This window comes from Marmota flaviventris, chromosome 9 (genome assembly GCF_047511675.1).
Source record: "Marmota flaviventris isolate mMarFla1 chromosome 9, mMarFla1.hap1, whole genome shotgun sequence".
Lineage (NCBI taxonomy): Eukaryota > Metazoa > Chordata > Mammalia > Rodentia > Sciuridae > Marmota > Marmota flaviventris.
Window position 1 is genome coordinate 110,382,026 of NC_092506.1, and position 13,814 is coordinate 110,395,839.

General features: G+C 50.6%; 1 protein-coding gene across 1 annotated transcript; it reads left to right on the forward strand.

Annotated features, from left to right (window-relative positions):
- The first annotated feature begins 4,061 nt into the window (after nt 1-4,061).
- Vsig10l2 (V-set and immunoglobulin domain containing 10 like 2) lies at nt 4,062-13,783 on the forward strand. Its single transcript, XM_027945425.2, has 12 exons — nt 4,062-4,143; nt 5,638-5,988; nt 6,263-6,538; nt 7,957-8,232; nt 8,773-9,021; nt 9,668-9,928; nt 11,305-11,595; nt 11,998-12,294; nt 12,976-13,098; nt 13,378-13,402; nt 13,511-13,563; nt 13,689-13,783. Exons 1-12 carry the CDS (start codon nt 4,062-4,064, stop codon nt 13,781-13,783), a joined length of 2,379 nt encoding a protein of 792 aa, XP_027801226.2.
- The last annotated feature ends 31 nt before the right edge of the window (nt 13,784-13,814 follow it).

The window sequence follows — 13,814 nt, forward strand, 5'->3', positions numbered from 1 at the left end:
GGGTTATGAGTATGAATCGTATTCCACAAACATGGGTATACAAAAATATCCATTCCTTTATTCATAAAAATCAAATACAGTTGGCTCCATAGGCTCCTGCCCCTTCCTGGGTTCCACCAGAATCCAGGAGACTTATTGCTGAAGTTTGAATTTGTCCCCTCCAACACTCATGTGTTGCCAATGTGATAGTATTAGGAGATGGAGCCTTTAAGAGGTGATTAGGCTGCGCACGGTGGCGCACGCCTGTAATCTCAGTGGCTGGGGGTGGGGGTAGGGGTGAGGCAAGAGGATAGTGAGTTCAAAGTCAGCCTCAGCAAAAGCGAGGCACTAAGCAACTCAATAAATAAAATACAAAATAGGGCTGGGGATGTGTCTCAGTGATCGAGTGCCCCTGAGTTCAATACCTGGTACACTCCCACCCCCGAAAAGAGGTGATTAGGCCTATGAATGACCTACCTTGTGAATGGGATTAGTTGCCCTTATAAAAGAGCTTCACAGAGGAAGTTCATCCCTTTTTGCCTTCTACTTTCCACCATGTGAGGACACAATGTCAGTACCTTCCGGAGGATGCAGCATTTTGGAAGCAGAGAGCACAGCAGCACTTACCAGACAACCAAGCCTGCCAGCACCTTGATCCTAGACTTCACAGCCTCCAGATAAGGGAAAAGTAAATTCCTGCTCCTTTTAAATCACTCATTCTCAGCTCTTCTGTTATAACTGCACACATGGACTAAGTAAGAGGCCCCACGAACAGGGAAAGGCCTCTAATCTCTGCTCTGTCAGGGCTGCAGACCTCCTCGTCTTGGGTGGACCTGTGAAATGACAATGTTCCCTTCTCTGGCCCCAGGTTTCATGGCCTGCCTTCTCAGGCCTCAGTCTCTCTTAGATTTCTAAGACCTCTGACCCCAAACTCAAGGAAATCTCTTCACCTCCAATGTAACTGCCCCCCAAAACACTCTCCTTTCTCCTTTTCATTAAGCACACCTCACATGATTTTTCCATGAGTCGAGTCTTTTAAGAAATTAGGAAAATGTTTTGTACATTTTTTTTCCCAAACACATGTGGAAAATGTTAACTTCAGTGTCAAGTAGGTTTCTGCCCTGCAAAAATCCCTGTCTGTGCCAATGAAGAACCAGAAACCTGGCTAAAGCAGCAACAGTTTTACTTTTGTAGAAGTGTTTTAAGGTAAAACACAGAAATCATTATGTCTCATTACTGAATATTTGAGTATTCATTAAAAAATACAAATGTTGTTTGACATAATTACAAAATTATCTCACCTAGTAAAACTAACAAATAATTTTCTGATATTGCCTAACCAACGATTATTCCTTGTTATAGAGGAAGAAGTGACCCTTGGACGGGGTAAGTAACTTGCCCAGTGTCACATCTGGTGGGCACAGAGCCAAGATCTGGACCCTGATGTGATTCCCAGGCCTGTCTTTCCACACACTACTCTGTAAAGTGGTTTATATTTTCTTACTCATCTACCTATCCACCTCTTACAATCACCTGAGCATCAGGGTGGGGATTGCACTTACTGTTTTATTTTATGGTGCTGGGGATTGAACCCAGGGCCTAGGTGCCTCATAAGTAAGCACTCTGCCACTGAGCTACAACCGAAGCCCTGAAGTCATGTGCCTAACCGAGTAGGAAGTGGAGGCCCAGAAATAGGGAAAGTTTTGTTCAAAGTGGCCAGGAAGGGCTGTCTATGAAAGGCTCCTGAGAATGGGAAGGGAGATAGAAGGGGATTCGTTTCTAGGTTTAGCCAGCACCAGCAACTGGGTCTCCTTCCTCATATCCCTAACAGGTATGCCTTCTCCTCTGTTATAGCCTAGGCCTCCATCTTCCTCTCTTTCCTCCCTTTTCTGATCTGATCATGCTCTTTCCCAGCCCCTCCATCTGGGGCCTCCTTCATTTCCTCTTTAGTCTCCAAGGTGCAGTTTACAAAGTGACTGAGCAGTGACCCCTGTAGGTCCTCTGTCCTACTTGTCCTCCTCCCTCCTCTCTGTAGTGAGCGCTGACTGTGGAGCCTCTGACCCACATCCTCTCCAGCCCTCCGCTCATCTCCTGCTGGCATCCCCCAGGGCCTATGGTTGGCCTCTGACAAGGCACACATGGAAAAGCCATTTATTTCCAGGAGCATCTGCTTCCTCTGCTCCAGTCCAGCTGTCCCCATCCTTCCACATTCTGCTTTCCCCAAATCCTGGGATTCAAGAATGGGAATTTGAGATGGATACAAAAGGCTGGAGATCTGGGTTAAATCTGCAGCACAAAGGCAGGAACTGCAGTTTGGCTCCAAGAGGCAGGGAGGTGAGTGCAAGACAAGAGGTCCCAGGACAAGTCATCTGGCCCTGAGGTTTACAAGCATCCAAAGTCGGATGTAGCTGCTGCTCACAATGGTAAAGAAGGTCCTCACTTGGGAGGCAGCAGCAGGAAACCTGGGCATCTGTTCCTGTCACACCACTGCAATCTAGTTTAAAGATATGGGTAGGTACACAGAATTTGCCATTTCTTCTCAGAGTAAGAATATCTACCCAGCCTTTTCATGGGCCTGGACCAAGGGCCCAAGGAAGCTATTATGATTTCGATGTGAGATGTCCCCCAAAAGCTCATGTGTGAGACAATACTCAAAGTTCAGAGGTGAAATGATTGGGTTTTAAGAACTTAAACCTAATCAGGACATTAATATACGTGAGTGGATTAGCTGGGTGGTAACTGTAGGAAGGTAGGGTGTGTGGCTGGAGGAGCTCTGTGATTCCTGGTGCTGTACCCTGAGCTGCTTTCCTCCTCTGCACCCTTCTACCATGATGTTCTGCCTCACCTCCAGATCAGTGGAATTGGTCCTCTATGGACTGAGACCTCTGAAACCATAAACACCACATAAACTTTTTTCTTATCAGGTCTTTTGGTAACAGTGATAAAAAACTGACTAAACCACAAGCCTATAGCCAAATCATATCCTGATATGTGAAACATTGACTAGATGGATAAACAAAACTCTAACATGGTATATAAATGATAAAGATTTTGAGTGCTCTTGTCAGAAAAGGAGGTACTCAGAAGTTCCACAAGCCTCTGGTCAGACAGAGTCAACCACAGTCTCAGAGCAGATGGAGACATTCCCAGTTGGGGGAACGGGGAGGTCAAAATGAGTGATCTGGATGAACTGGTCATTAGGGTCAGGCCAACCTGGCTTCCTCCCCATGTGGAATCTGATTCTTAGGAACTACCTGCCATTCTGCTCTACAACCGAGTTAGGGGGGAATGGGGACTCAAGAGCCTGGGGAGGGCATAGATGGCCTTGGCCATGGATTGGGGAGAGGGGAAGTGTTCATCCAGAGGGCTGCTGTCTTGGTGCAAGTGAGAGGCCAGTGTGCTTCAGAGAGCATCTCCAGGCCCAGGAAGAGCATGCCTCGCTCTCAACTCTGACAGTTCCTGTCCTGGCTGAGCCCCTGTGAACCTAACACCAGACATGAGATCCTGCTTCTCACCAGGGTCCAGGAATCTCACCCTGCTCTCAACCCTCCCACCAGAGGACATCAAAATCTGACCCCGTCTTCAGCTGCGTTTGACACCACAGCTTCTTTCACCACCCCTCCAGTTTCTCCCCACAAACTGTGAGGACAACCATGAAGGGGCTTAAGTGCACTTACAGGTGTGTGGAACCTTAGTTCCCCAGCTTGGGAGCTCTGCATGGGGCAGATGGTCAGATTCGATGAGATGGGGGGCCTTTTTCAACTCCATGTTCAGTGACTCTAATTTCACAATATCATTCAAATGGAAATGCAAGGAGCACATGGTCCTCTCCCTTGGGTTTTCCCCAGCTGGGCCCTGACACTCCCCAACTCTGCATTATGGATAGAATGAATCATCTGATAAATTATTCATGAGTAATCAGGGCAGTGACAGTAACAGGAGAGCAGGGGTAGAGGTATAGGAAGAGCTGAGGTTAGCAACCTGAGCCAGACCCCATCCCCCAGGGAAGGCTGTGCTGTGGGACAGGGAGCCCAAGAGTTAAGTAGGAGCCTCAGATGGGCAGCCATTAGGGAGATGGAGCCATGGTGGGTGAGAGGGTCCAGCACAGACCATTCGACCTCCCACTGCTGTTACACCTCTGCCTTCTGCATCTAGGGGACTCAGGTGAGTGCTCAGACCCCCTGTGTGATTCATTTCCCACACACATACCCTTATTTCTTCCCTTTTCTTCCTTGGGGTTCCTGCTTTTGCACTTGCATAACCATTCAATGAGATCCATTCGTCATTCAATTGTTAGACATTTAACTAGAATGCACTGAGCAACTACTATGTGCCACGTAGGTAATAGCACCCTGCATGACCCTAAGAAGAAAGAGCTATCCTGAGGTTGTCATCAGCTTGTAAACTGGCTTGGGTTGCCAGCATCTCTCACGTAGGCTACTGTAATGGTCTTCAAGCTGATCTCAATCCCCTCAAAAGCTGGAAACTTTCTTAATCCAGATCTAACCATATAACTCCTAAGCTTACAACTTGTTTCATGTTAGGTGTTTTTCTTCTGAAGCAATGCAACATCAGAATTGTGTACCATCTCTTCCCACCAACTACATACTTGTCTTCTCTTCTTCTTTCTCTGGAGAAGCTGATAGAAGTGGATAGAATCTAAGACTGGTAGTTAGGACTCCAATCCCAGTTCCACCACCTACTGTATGTTTTTGGGCAAAGTGACTTAGTTCCTCAGAGTCACTGTTATTAACTGCCTCACAGCATTCTTAGAATAAAAGGTCAATAGGCCATGCACTGAAGAGTGCCAGTCCAGAGCCTGGCAGGAAGAGTGCATGTAGTCGGAGGAGCTAGGGTCAATGGCTCCTGTCATTTGGTTATCCTTCCAGGCAAACCTGCCAAGGTTTATAGAGAGCAGACCCACCCAGGCCATATTCTAGTGGGAAGGGAAATATGGTAGCTGGCCCAAAGCTGGAGTTGAGAGCTAGCCCTCAGCAGAGAACACCCATGAGAACTATTCTCAACAGGCCCCTGAGATACTAAGAGCTCCCTGAGACAAGGATAGGGGCTCAGTTGTCCTCATGCTCCACTGTTGGCTGGTGATAGGCTGATACAGACTGCTGTCTCCTTCCCCTGGCTACAGTGGGACTGGAACCAGGTGGGGTCCAGCTCTGGAATTCTTACACAGGGACTTCTAGACCCTGACTTGCCAGTGACCATGTGGATCTCCTGCATCCCCAGCGTCACTGTTGACAGGCTGTTCATCAGACTGACCTGGGTACTTGTTAAACATGCAGATTCCTAGGCCCTGCCCACTCCCCGTGCTGGAGGATTCCGACTCAATTGTCTAGGGTGAGGCCCATGAATTTGTACTTTTGTTAGATGGTCTGACGACCCATGAGAAGTGGAGACCTCAGCCCAGTCCCTTCTATTCTCAGTCAACCTCTCCTTCAGTGCATCTAAACACAAGATCCCTCAAGAGCTGTCTCTTGCCTACCAGCTCCAGAACTGCTTGTGCTGTCTTACTGAACCCTGCTGGGCCACCTGTAACTGCAGGAGAGTAAACAGAAGCTCTGGGAAAGGGGGTTTTGTGTGTGTGTGTGTGTGTGTAGAACCCAGAGCAGCCCAGACGTCCTCTGTTGTTCCTTCTCTGCCCAGGCCAACCCCACCTAACTCCCCAGTCCCCAGTGGAGGAGGCTGTGTCCATCCAAGGAGTACGCGGCAACTCTGTGGAGCTGGACTGTGGCTCTGGGCCTGCCCCACTGGTGGTCCTGTGGAGCTTCACCCCCCTGGGTTCCCTGGTCCCGCTACCTGTGGCTGTCACTGATGGAACCTCTTCCAAGGTGGAGGCCGGGGCCTCTGCGCTGGGGGTCGTGAGTCTGAGGAACAGCAGCCTGGTGCTAGGGGAGCTCCAGGAGGGTGCACGGGGGCACTTCCTGTGCCAGGCCCTGCACGTGTCCGGCGCCCAGCTCCACACCACTTACTCCTACCTCACACTGGCCGTGCTGGGTGAGGTGCCTAGCCAGGGATGCAGCAGAACTGCGGCTGATCTGCATGCTGCTTTGTATCTCTTTGCATGTGCTTGCTGTTTTCTTTGCATGTGCTGGGCCCAGATCCAAAGGGTGTCCCCTCCAGAGTCTGAAGAAAGCTAGAGTTGGGGGGGAGGGATGTTCAGGACTCAGTGAGCCGGCAAGTCCATGACCAGCTGGGGTGGGCTCACTGGACACAGTCAGATCTGGCCTGGCTCTGTAATAACAAACCCAGAGTCTCTCCCTCTGGCCAGTGCCTGTCTCCAAGCCTCAGGTACAGCTGAGTGACCCATCACCAGTGGAAGGAGCCTCTGCAGTAGCCACATGTATAGTGCGGGAGGGCACGGAGCCTGTGACCTTCGCCTGGCGGCATCAGACACCCAGAGGCCCTGGAGAAACAGGGTTAGGGGTCACAGAGCCACTGCTATGGTTGGACCCGGTTGACCGGACGCACCTGGGCTGGTATGTGTGCAGCGCCAGCAATGCCGTCAACAGACTGAGCAGCGATGGAGTCTTCCTGGATGTCATCTGTGAGTCAGTTTGAGAGGGCCAGCACTCACCTATCTAGGCACACTTGGCCCGCTGCCATACCTCCAGGCTCCCTAGATCCTTTCACTGAGGGAGTACCCTCAGCCCTCCAAGAGACTCTAATAAGCTATAGCCACAGGGTGCTGTGCCTGCTGGTGCCAAATTCAGCTCTAGTACCAGGATGTTTAACCTTTTTAAGGTCATGAGCTCCTTTTCCCAGGAAAATGTGCATATATTCATTCATATGCATGGTTTTACCCGTGATTTGGGGAGTGGTCTTTGGTTGTAACATGTAAGCCTCAAGGGATCAACTGAACCCTCAAAAAACAGGGAGGAGGCCACAATGGGAAGAGAGGGCATTAAGCTGGTCCAAAGGCTGAGGCTGAGAGTCCCATGTTAGAAATCAGAAGCCCCACGGGGAAATGAAGACTAGGATGGCCTAGAGCTCTCTATCCAATATGGCAGCCATGCGTGTGTCTCTAATCACTTCAGATGTGGCTGATCCAAATGAACTGAGATGTACGTGTCAAGTGTACACTTGATTTCGAAGACATATTCTGAAAGAAAAAATATAAAATAGCTCTTCAATAACTTTTACATTGATTATATATTGAAATAGAACTCTGGATATATTTGGATAAATGAAATGTATTATTAAAGTTAAAACCTATTGGTGCTTTTCTTGTTAATTGATTGGATTTGGGTTTTTTGGTTTTTTTCCCCCACTAAGACTGGGCTACTAGAAAATTTAAAGCAACATCTGTGGTTCACACACATCTACTGGGCAGTGCTGCTCCAGAGATTTTAAGGAACAAGAACTAATGGCGCCCACTCTGTCTTAATGGTGGCAGTTTGTGGGAACTGTAAACTGAGGGCTGTGGAGGAGTTGGGTGAGTCAGAGATCTTGAGAAGGACATGGGAGCATAATGGAATCTGACAGAAAATTCAGTCCCTTCTGGGAGTCAGGAAGAACATTAGAGGTAGAGAGACCAAGCTTGGGAAGCAGGAGAGCGGGAGGTGGGCACCTGAGCAAGTGAGAAGGGCAGGCCCTGTGTCATCCCTCCGTGTTTTCTTCCCTCTGCACTCTAGAGTGACCAGCCATCCCAGTTCCAAGTAACCACCCAGTTCCCAGCACACCGGGAGGGTGGGTCACCATGCCCCTTTTCTGCCTGGCAAGCTCATTTGTGCTTCCTACCTCAGCCCCCAGCAGTCCCTCAGGAAAGCCTTCAGAGTCGCACCTTGCTTCCTGAGGCCCCACAGCACAGGGTGCCTATCTACCCTGCACTGGGCCTATGGCCTCCAGGGACTCCGAGCACCCAAGGGCCAGGCATGTGGGCCGACACAGAGCTGGTGTGTACCACACACTATTACATAAGGGATGAAGACCGGGGAGATGTGACAGGTCTTCCTTGCTCTCCAGATGGTCCAGAAAAGCCTGTGATCACTGTGGAGCCGTTGGGATTCACTGAGGAGGGTTTTTGGGCCAGTGAGAAGGAGGAGGTGACCCTGAGCTGCATGGCTGCGTCCAACCCTCCCAGTCACTATGTGTGGCTCCGTGATGATGCTCAGGTCCACACTGGTCCCACCTATGTCATCGCCAGTGCTGGCCGTACCCACACAGGCCTATACACCTGCTTGGCTCACAATACCCACCTGGACACCCGCACCCAGACCACTGTTCAGCTCACCATCTACTGTGAGTGTGTGGGTCGGGGGACACCCAGGGTTGGAGCCTATACAGGCCTGTGCTCTGGCTGACCCAACCATCCTGCAGAAAGTGTCACAGAAATTGGCAGCAGTCTGGTGTGGGAGGATGCATCTGGAGAACAAAGTGGGGTTGCAGGGTCAAGGGAAATGTTAAGGAAATCATGGGAAGGGGCAGGAAGAGGGACCCTTCCAAATGATTATTCCCATGGACCTGAGACCAAAACTGAGGCACAGAGAAAGGTAGAGTAGTGACAGTGAGGCATGGTGCCCAGGGGCAAAGATGAGGGTGAGAGATGGGGCCTCCCACTGGGGCTTCTGGGATTCCTTATGGGATCTGAACCCTGCCCACTCCACGCCCCAGCCCCTTGACCTGAGACCTCAGCATTTTCCTTACCTGCACCTTAGAGGGTCTCTGTCCTTCCCTACTTGGCCACTTCTCTCTACTTCCCTATCTTTGATATCCAGTCACCAGGGCTGCAGGACATTGGCCATGGAGCCTGCTCCAGCCCCTCCTCACCCACTTCCCCAGATCCCCCTGCAGGGCAGCCCTCCTGTGCTGTGCTTCCCACCCTTGGGGCTGTGACTTTACTTTGCGCCTGGCCTGGGGGTCTTCCAACTGCCCAGCTGCGATGGGAAGGGCCCCAGAAGACTGGCCCTACTGCCCCCAGCAACGTCACCTGGAGTCATGCAGCTGTCGGGCTCCCTAATGGCAGTGTCTTCACCTGCACCAGCCAGCACCCAGCCCTGGCACTGCCCACCCTCTGCAGGGTCAAACTCTGTGAGTGAACACAAGTGATATGCAGGGTTCTGATATTTCAGAGTGCAGGTAGGGTGACAGGGGAAAACCAGAAGGATGTGGGTCTGGGGTGGACTCCAGATCTCAGGCTCCAAGACATGCCATGAAACAAAGAGATGGGTAGAGGTCAGCGCTCATCCTCTAGCTCCCACTTCACATCCACACTGTGCTTTGTCCTCCTCGGTTCTAGCTTAGAGCCCTGTGACCCCTCCTCACTCTCTCCCAGCCTCCACAGTCAGCAGGCCCCCAGAGACCTTACACTCTGTTGCCTGTTGGTCTAGATGCGCATCTTAGTGTTCTCTTTGCCAAACGTGCTCTTCTTCCTCCTCAGCCTGGGAAGGTCCCACGCATGGCCAAGACAGAGTTCTCTTTCCTGAAGCCCCAGGGAGTTTGTCTGTCTTTCTATCTATACTCTAGTACCTATACTCACCCAGTTCTACAGTGACTGTTTGCTCAGTGTCCACCCCCACCATTGCCCAGCCACATGGTGAGTCCTGCATAAATGATCAATGAATGAAGAAAGGAGGGACACATGATGGAGGAATTGGTCAGTGAAGGAATAAATGAAGGAAGAGGGAAGGGTGGGCCTGCCAAGTATTTCTTCCCAAGAGCCCTAATTCCTTTCTAGGGGAACCTCCCAAGAGCCCTATCTGCTGGACCACAGCCACAGTAGGAGACCAGTTCATCATGCTGAGCTGTGAGTGGCCTGGAGGCGAGCCTCCTGCTGTGCTGAGATGGCTTGACGGGCAACAGCAGCCCCTGGGCAGTGCCAGCTCTTCACTGGCCATCCACCTCCTACAGGCCCAGGGTGACCTAGCTGGCAAAGAGTTCACCTGCCAGGGCTCTCACCCACTCAGGACTCCTGACCCCTACTGCAGGCTCCAGCTGGGTAAGCTGGGCTAGCTTTCTGGGGGTGGGGCAGAAGGAGCAGCCCTTTGAAACCAGGAGGAGGGAGTCCAGGGAGTGTGACTGTGCTAGAATGGAAAGTGAGCCAAGACGGACACTGATGCACCACTTTTCCAGGGTCTCAAGTGTTTTGTTTTGTTTTTGATTTCTACTAGGTCAGTGTGGGCCAACATAAACATAATGTGAGCTGTTTATGTAATTAAGAAAAATTACTAGCCACATTAAAATAAATAAAAGAAATAGGTGAAACATTTTGGTTAATTCAATATATCCAAGACATTGCCATTTCGGCATATGATAATAATAAAAATATCGATGAGCTAATTTTTTTATCTTGTCTTTTTATATTTTTATTTTAGTTGTATATGAACATAATACCTTTATTTATTTTTATGTGGCGTTGAGGATGGAACCCAATGCCTCACACATGCGAGGCAAGTGCTCTACCACTGAGCCACAATCCCAGTCCCTTTATCTTGTCTTTAAAAATGCAGTGTATTTACAATTACTGCACATCTCAATAGTAAGTGACTGCATTACAAGTACCCAGTGTCACATGTGGTTGGTCACTAGGGTACTGACAGGATTGATCTAGATGACACGGGAATGCAGATTGTATTCATCATTAGTATCTATTTGCATATGGAGGTGCCTGACCAGATGTCTGTTTCCTCTTTCTGTCTTCCTCTGGTCCACCAATCTATTTACTAACAACTAAAGACAAAATAATTAAATATTGGTGTTCAAAAATGTTAAAAAAAAAACCCAGAAGATCTGTCACATATAATAGATCTTACAAAATGATTTACCTCTTGGTCTCAAAGGCTTGGTGACTAGCATGCTTTCTGAGAGGGCTCTAAGAAGGTCCTCCACTCCAAATATTTCCTTCCCTATTAGTCTCAGGACTGGAAATTCCATCACAGGAGATTCATTGGCACCTGAGAGTCTGAGTTTTTCATAGAGTCAGTCTATAAAAACTCAGCATCTGCTATGGTCCAGCATTGTGCCTGGGGCCAGCGGAGAAGTGGTAGGCCACTAGGGGGGAGGAGGTCTGTGCCAGGTGCAGGGATGAGTAAGCAGGACCCCTGCCTGTGGGAGGAGAGGCTGGGGTCTGGTGGGGGAAGAACAGGAAGGATGACTGTTTTTACCAGCACACCCTGGAGCTGACTTTGATGGAAACTTGGCATTCAATTGAGTCTGAACAAGAAGCCAGATTGTCCCAGGACAAGCTTCACAGCCCCGTAGTCTTTCCCCCTATGCTCTGCATCGTCTTCACCACCAGCCAGCCCCTTTCTCTCAAGCCTTCCCACTAACTGGGACTGATCACTTGTTCCAATTTCACCTTTTCTGTCCCCATAGAAGCCCCACACCTGGCAGTGGCTGAGTCCCGGGTGTCAGTGCTGGAGGGGGAAGAGGCCTGGCTAGAGTGTGCTCTCCAGGAGGGCACACCACCAGCGCAGCTCCTCTGGCTGAGTCCCCAGCAACAGCAGGTGGAACCAGGCACATCAGGATTTGTGCTGCACCCTGCGGGTGCCCAGCTGCGCCTCCAAATCCGAGATGCTGACCCAGTACACCACAGGGGCACCTACCAATGCATGGCCCGTAACGCCTTGGGCAAGAGCAGCCAGAGTGTGCTGCTGGAGGTCCTGAGTGAGTGAGGGGTGCTGTGTGTTGTTTGGCAACGGGGTGGGAGACCATCAGCCATAGAATACTTTACAGAAAGGATTTGCCTAGATTTTTCTGCTCCAAAATTTGGACACCAGAGCACACTTGGGCCCAGGTGGACTCTCCACAGCAGGTCCCTAGATGGGTGTAGGCACCAAGGGTCTGAGGCAGTTTTGACTGCAGGCACGCAAAACTCCACGCAGTTGCAACCTCCTCTTCCTCCTCCTCCTCATTTTATAGATGAGGAAACTGAGACCAGGTAAACTGCTCAGGTCTAAAACTCCCATCTAGTTTTTCCTCTTCCCAGGAGCACATCTGAATGCTCAAGGAATCATAGTGGTAGATGTACAGGTGCCTACATGGGTCCCCAATTTCACTCATCTCCAGGGTATCCAGCTCCTCCCAATGTCACCATCAGACGCCTCACCTATGGGCGGCACCGGAGAGAGGTGCAGCTGCAATGGGCCATCGAGGGCCCTGGGAACCTGACCAGCTTTCTGGTGCAGCGGAGGGCCAGTGGCTCTGGCCCAGGATCTGGGGCTTGGGAGATTGCAGCTAGTGACATTGACCCAGAGAGCAGGGGCTGGCGGCTGGGAGGTTTGGACCCGGGAGTCCTTTATGCCTTCCGCATCCTGGCTCTGAATCATCACACTGCTGGACATCCCTCCGAGGTGAAGACACCAGGTGCTGGGGCTGGCCCCAGGGAGGGACTCACCTTTTCCCCAGAAAACCGGACCCTGGTACATCTTGTTCACAGAGCATCCCACTTCCATTCCTTTGCTTCCTTCCTGCTGGATTCTCCTACACCCCATCTCTGTCCTCTTCTCCACCCTCTCCTCAGAGCCCTCTGGTAATTTCTACCACTCTTTCCCATCCTCCTGCAGGCTCAAGAGGCTCCAGGCCTAGGGGTTGAACCCAAATTCAGCTTGAAGCCAAAGAAATAAGAGGGGGTGGGGAGGAACAGGGTGCTGGTGATTACTTAAGAAGGGGCCCCACTCTGTGCCTCAGTCTCACCTTCTGGGATACAGGAGGGCTCTCAGCTTCCTGCTGCTCCCTCCCCATCTTGGGGATTTCTTGGTTTATGGCCCATTTCTCTTTAGCTCCAAGCTGCCAAAATACATGGCCTTCTGCATTCTGTGCCAGAAATGGGGAATTTGGCTGGGGACACAAACCATCAAGGGCCACCAGGCAGTCAGAGTACTTCTTTCTTTGGGAAAAAACTGATCTCCAGATCCCTGGGGTCCCCCACATCAGCTGGAGGGGAAACTGGTTGGGCCAGGCACTGCCTCCTCGGTATCTGATGAGCCACTATTGCCCAAGTTCAGTCATGGCTCTAAATCATGTGACCGTGATCTTACCTCCTAGTGGACCCCCCCTTCAGTGCCTATCCAGCAGTGTTGGGTGCAGCAGGCACAGGAATGGTGGTGGCAACTGTGGTCTCTCTGTTGGTGTTCCAGTATGCTGCCCGGCACCCACGGACCTTCCCCTGTGAGTGGGAATCTAAAGAGAAGGGCTACTTGCTTGACTCCACAGGGTGGCCAGGTCTAGCCTTGGCCAAAGGAGAATCAAGGCCCTTCCTTAGCTGCAACCTTCTCCCCAGGGCTAGATGTCATCATTTGAGCCCCAGTTCCCAAGCTCAGGAATGTGGGGCCATTCCAGATTGGGTTCTCGAGACCCTGCATGGAGCTCATTGAGAAAGGGAGTGCCATCTCCTGGGATCCATGTTAAGTCAGTCAAATAATGTCCCTTCTCTTTTTCTTCCTACAGGCCTTGGCCAGTTGCTTGTTCCTATGTAAGTTGGGGACCCCAGTCATTATGAAGTCAAGGATTTCCTCTAGTTGGAAAGGAAAGCAGAGGAAGGACAGTTATCATTAACTGTCCTCTCTCATTTTACCCCCAGAGGGCAAAGGCACCAACAGAGGGGAGCAAGGGAAACTACTGAGGTGCCTGCAGGTAAGCACAATTCTATCCCAAAGATTATCCACGTACAAAGAGACCAAGGCTGTTTCTGTACGCTTTGTCTGACAACAATCTGGACACTCCCAAAGCCTCTCTTCTGCCCACCTATTCTTTTGTAGACACCGAATCACCCACCACCCCAAGTCTAGATCCTGCACAAGAATCTCCTGATGCTCCAGTAAATGTCACCATCACAGTGACTGCAACACCATGAAGCCAAAGAGGAAGGTAAAAATAAGCTCTGG